This window comes from Buceros rhinoceros, unplaced genomic scaffold, assembly GCF_000710305.1.
Source record: "Buceros rhinoceros silvestris isolate BGI_N320 unplaced genomic scaffold, ASM71030v1 scaffold14684, whole genome shotgun sequence".
Taxonomy (NCBI): domain Eukaryota; kingdom Metazoa; phylum Chordata; class Aves; order Bucerotiformes; family Bucerotidae; genus Buceros; species Buceros rhinoceros.
Window position 1 is genome coordinate 38002 of NW_010406594.1, and position 4478 is coordinate 42479.

The following is a 4478-nucleotide window of genomic DNA, read 5'->3' on the forward strand; positions in this document are numbered from 1 at the left end:
CAACTATTTTATGGAGGAAGTTTTAAATTACGTTTTATGATAACAAACTGTTAGGGGTTTATGGAAACAGCATGACTAATTTTATACGCATTATTTGGAGAGCATCCTCATGAATGGAACGAAGGAACATAATTTCCTTTTCCAAGGGAAATGGTTGCTGCAGTAGAGAGCATGCATGTAGTAGACAGTACTGGCATGGCATGCAGTAGAGAGAGGTTACAATTATAATGACAAGCAAATGAGATGATTTGAAGAGAATCTATTCAAAGTTAAATGTTTCTGAAGTTTCTGTGTTTTACGTATGTGAACTGCGGAAGTACCTCCTGAGCTTGCCTCTTCTCCATAATTAGAAGCAGGTTATGTTCCTTCTGGTTGATAAGCCATTAGCTATTAGCTCAGAGTTAAATTTGCCCTTGTAGCAAATGACCCAAAGGGGAAAAGCTGTCTGTTTGACTACAATAATAATAGGTTTTAACAATTGGATTTACTTAGCTAGATGTTAATTGATCCACTTACAAACTTCTGCAAAACCAGTTTGTGGATGTTACACAAGACTGCAGGGAGCTGCAGGCAAAAATTAGAAGATATCTGGTGCATTAAAGGTTATGAACTGCCAAGTTCTATTGAAGGAAAACTACATTTCAAAAAAGGTCTCAGTCAGTGCTGAACATTTAAAAGAATTATGCAAAGTTTAATTGCAGATAAGGGTGTGAACCATCTCTTTATTGTGCACTTTCCATTTTCATGAGAAGGAAAATATAGGTGGTCTGAAAAAATTCCGTATTTTCCACCGTTCCCTTGCTTTCCCTGGGGCTAAGGAGTGGAGAGGTGTCTGGAGGGTGTGCATGGTTATGAAATCAATAATTTAGAAACTTGAAAGACGTTTCTGCGTCCAATAATCTTTCAAGAAAAACAAATAACCGATGCACTGAAATCCGGCAACTGGTATATCCCTAATCTTATGTAAGATGATAAATATTTTAAGTAGACATTTATTTGCAATTTCACTTAAGCACAGCAGTATTTTTAAGTGGAGATACACAGGTTTCTGATCTATTACCCTCCCCCATATGTCCCTATCTTATTTAACCAGTTTTGATCTGTCCCACTCCAAGTACAAGAAAACCTAATGACCATTAACTGCTGGTCTGTGTACTGGTCAGGAGGGATATTTTGGAAACATAGCTAGATGGCTGACACACTGTTCCCTGAGAGAAAGACAGCCTCTGCAGGTATCTGGTTGACTAGGCTCAAGCAGAACTCCCAGACTTCCTTAGGCATGAGTATTACATATTGCCAAGAATCCACACTATTGATCCCTACCTGTACTTATTTTGAGACATGAGATTTTTCTTTCTGGGGGAACACTTCAGTGAAGTGCTGCTCCATTGGAGCCGATGGTAAAATACTCACTGGGCTTCAGTGAAATCAGGATTTAAGTGTAAGTCACATACTACAGCTCTCATTTGCTTCCCTAAAACAATTCAGCATTTGAAAACACAACCACCTGAAGGGCCCTTGCTAAGGCTGTGGAAGGGTGATATCCATCGTGACTAAAAAATGAGCTTACAAAGTCTTAAACTCCAGTTTATACCTAACAGTCCTATTTGTGTTGTCAAGAATTATGTTACATGCCCATTTATAATGTTTAGTATCTTTAATCAGCATTTATAAAACTAGTTTTATTTGCAGTTATTTCTTTAAAATGATTTGTTAAAAATATTTTATTCTAAGTACACAGTTCTAATGTGATCTTCATTTCTGTGGTTGCTGTCATCACGGCTGATGTTCATTATTAGCATGTGGAGAGCTGGTGGCAAGTCTGTAAATCCTACTGTTCTTTACTTCTTTATCAGCAGGAGGCTCACTGCACCTTCTTAAAGACCTGCTTACACTTGACTCCACACACTCTTATTTCCTAGGAAGAGAAAATAATTTAAAAATACAGCTTTTATAGGACACATGCATTATACATTCATGGGTACGTCCAGCTTAATTTGAATCCAGAATTTTCTATCAAAGCAAACTGGGTAGCTTGTACATGTTTTAGCTTATTTTTAATCTTTAAGGAAACCAGCTGGTTTGGGTTTGTTTTCTGATGAACGGTGGAGTAAGACAAGTTATTTTTGGAACTCAGATATTAAAGGGCCAAATATGTTCCTGTGCATTATCCTCTATTTGCAGTGTGTGCAACTGCTTAGATCTTGGAGACTGACATTCTCTAGATTGAGAATATAAAAAAGCTATTTGGGGGTGGATTTGAATAACCAGTTCTGAATCTGTTTGAACTGGTAGTTCAAACCTACAAACCCAGAAATCAGGTGAAAGCCCACTCTAGCAACAGCATGATCACGGCTAGAAAAGGACAGGCAGTTGCGTACAGAAGATTCGATAGATTTGATCTAGGTCTATAAATCACACCACAGCAGTAAGCTTTGACTGAACTTGACCATACTGGATGCCTCATGCTCTCTATTGTTCCTTTATGTTCCATAAGAGCTCTTCAAAAATCCCTGCTTGCTAGTCACTGTGACCTGTGCATAAGCAGCTCCCGTGATGTCTACATCTTGCACACCGATTCATGAAACCCACTGTTGTTCACCTAATCTCACTGAAGATGCAGTTTCACCTCCATTACTGAAACTAGTTAAGTTTACCTGAGAAGTGCACACAGAACATGTAGGAATGTATGGAGGTGATAACTTGTTTTGGTGGAAGGAGAGAACTTCTTAAGGGGTATAAAGACAAAGGTTATGTATGATCTAGCAGAAGGGTTGTACTTTCTATTTCAAGGTTAAGACTTTTAATGAAGCTCTCAGAATACTTTGATGAAGCAGAAGGCAGTTTCCTGGGCAATTAGGCGCATCTTCTGATGGGGGGCTTTGATAAAATCCCGTATTAAAAAAACCTTACACTGAATTGGTAACCTTAGTGGCATACGTCACAGAGCCCTAGAAAGCGAAAGTGCTTCAAGATCAATTGATGAAACAAGCAGACTGATCTAGAGATTTTAGTCAGAATTTAGTCAGGACCTGTTTTGAACACTTCTATATAGGAGAAGGAGTGTGCAATAGGGGCCAAGGGATCTGCTGACAGTGACAAAAACCTATAGAGCAGAAGCAATCAATACAATAGAGGAAGGCAATAAAACTCAAAAGGAAATGGAGAACGGTCAAGTCACTCACGTAAAATAGAATCTAAGGAGGATAAAGAACTACAAAGTACAGACCACAGAATGAAATTGAGAAACTAGGAGGTGATAAACTACTAAATGGTGTGGTACTACTCTCTACAGAACTGTGGAACAAATGGAATTAACACTTGGCTCATTGTGTAAAGTTCAATAGCATCATAAAGCTATCGAAGTATCAATTTTTTAGAGGAAACTGCCCGTTGTATCACAGGACTCTCAACAGTACAGGACCTAGTAATCTTAGCTGGTCAAAAATAAGATACTAATTGGGATTCTTTTACTGTACGTTTAATGGAGAGTGTTATATTAACAAGGATTTAGAGAAATAAAGAGGACACCTTTAGAAGTTAATGAAATGTAAAAGGTGGTAAAATTGAAATATTGGGGATTGACATCTAAAACTCTTGATTACTTCCTCTGCATGAAGTAATTTTGTACTGACTATCATGTACACGAGAGACAGATTGTGATAAATTGTATGAGTGCCAATGATCACATGGATGCCTGCCTGAGCTGGAAGGTAGGACACAGAACTCTTCACATACTTTGGGGTATGTACCTGAAATAGCACTAGACACATACATCTGACTAACTGAATCTGAATTTATGACTTCTAAAATCAAACTCTTAACAAGGACAAGTATAGAATGGGGTCCGGCCTGGAGGTCCATGGCTAGGTTATATGGCTAGAGCATGAATCAGTCAGGAGAGCAGAAATCCAGGCTAAGGAAACTGGTGTTGGGGACAGGAAATGGGAAGAGATGACGACTGCAGAGCTGGCAAGGAACAGAAACCAGGATGCCAATACAGAGAAATCCAAGAGCAACTAGTACTATTGCTTCATGTATGTGCACGAGTGCGCACATGTGTATGACTGCGTGCACCAAGGTGCAAGTTGAACTTTGAGGCCAGACATTATATGGCCAATTGCAACCTGTTTGCCAGCAGAGACTGGTGGGGCTTATGCTTGGTGTCATGACACCAACTACTGTGATGCTGGGAGGTAGCGTGGAATACTGTAGTGCGTTAGTGTACGTATACAGGCAGTATGTATACACAGGATATCCTAGAGTCTCCTTCTTACTGCTTCTCCCCTACCTTTGGTGAGCCTGTGAGCATAGCTCTGAAGTGATCACTTACACAGTAACTTTCTCCCTACCTGCATCATAGCACGTATGTAGTCCAGATGGGAAGATCTATTATCGACATTCCGTTCCTGATGAATGCTAATAGTACTGAACAGTCAACAGAAACGGGGGGCGGGGGGATTTTATTATCTCAGCAG

At 39.4% G+C, this 4478-nt stretch overlaps 1 protein-coding gene across 1 annotated transcript in view; it reads right to left on the reverse strand.

Moving 5' to 3' along the window:
* Positions 1–1647: 1647 nt before the first annotated feature.
* RBP1 (retinol binding protein 1, cellular) overlaps positions 1648–4478 on the reverse strand; it is a 15901-nt gene continuing 13070 nt past the window's right edge. The window contains exon 4 of the mRNA XM_010134175.1: positions 1648–1918. Within this exon, the coding sequence (XP_010132477.1) occupies positions 1865–1918 (54 nt within the window). The 3' untranslated portion in view covers positions 1648–1864. The remainder of the gene's footprint in view (positions 1919–4478) is intronic.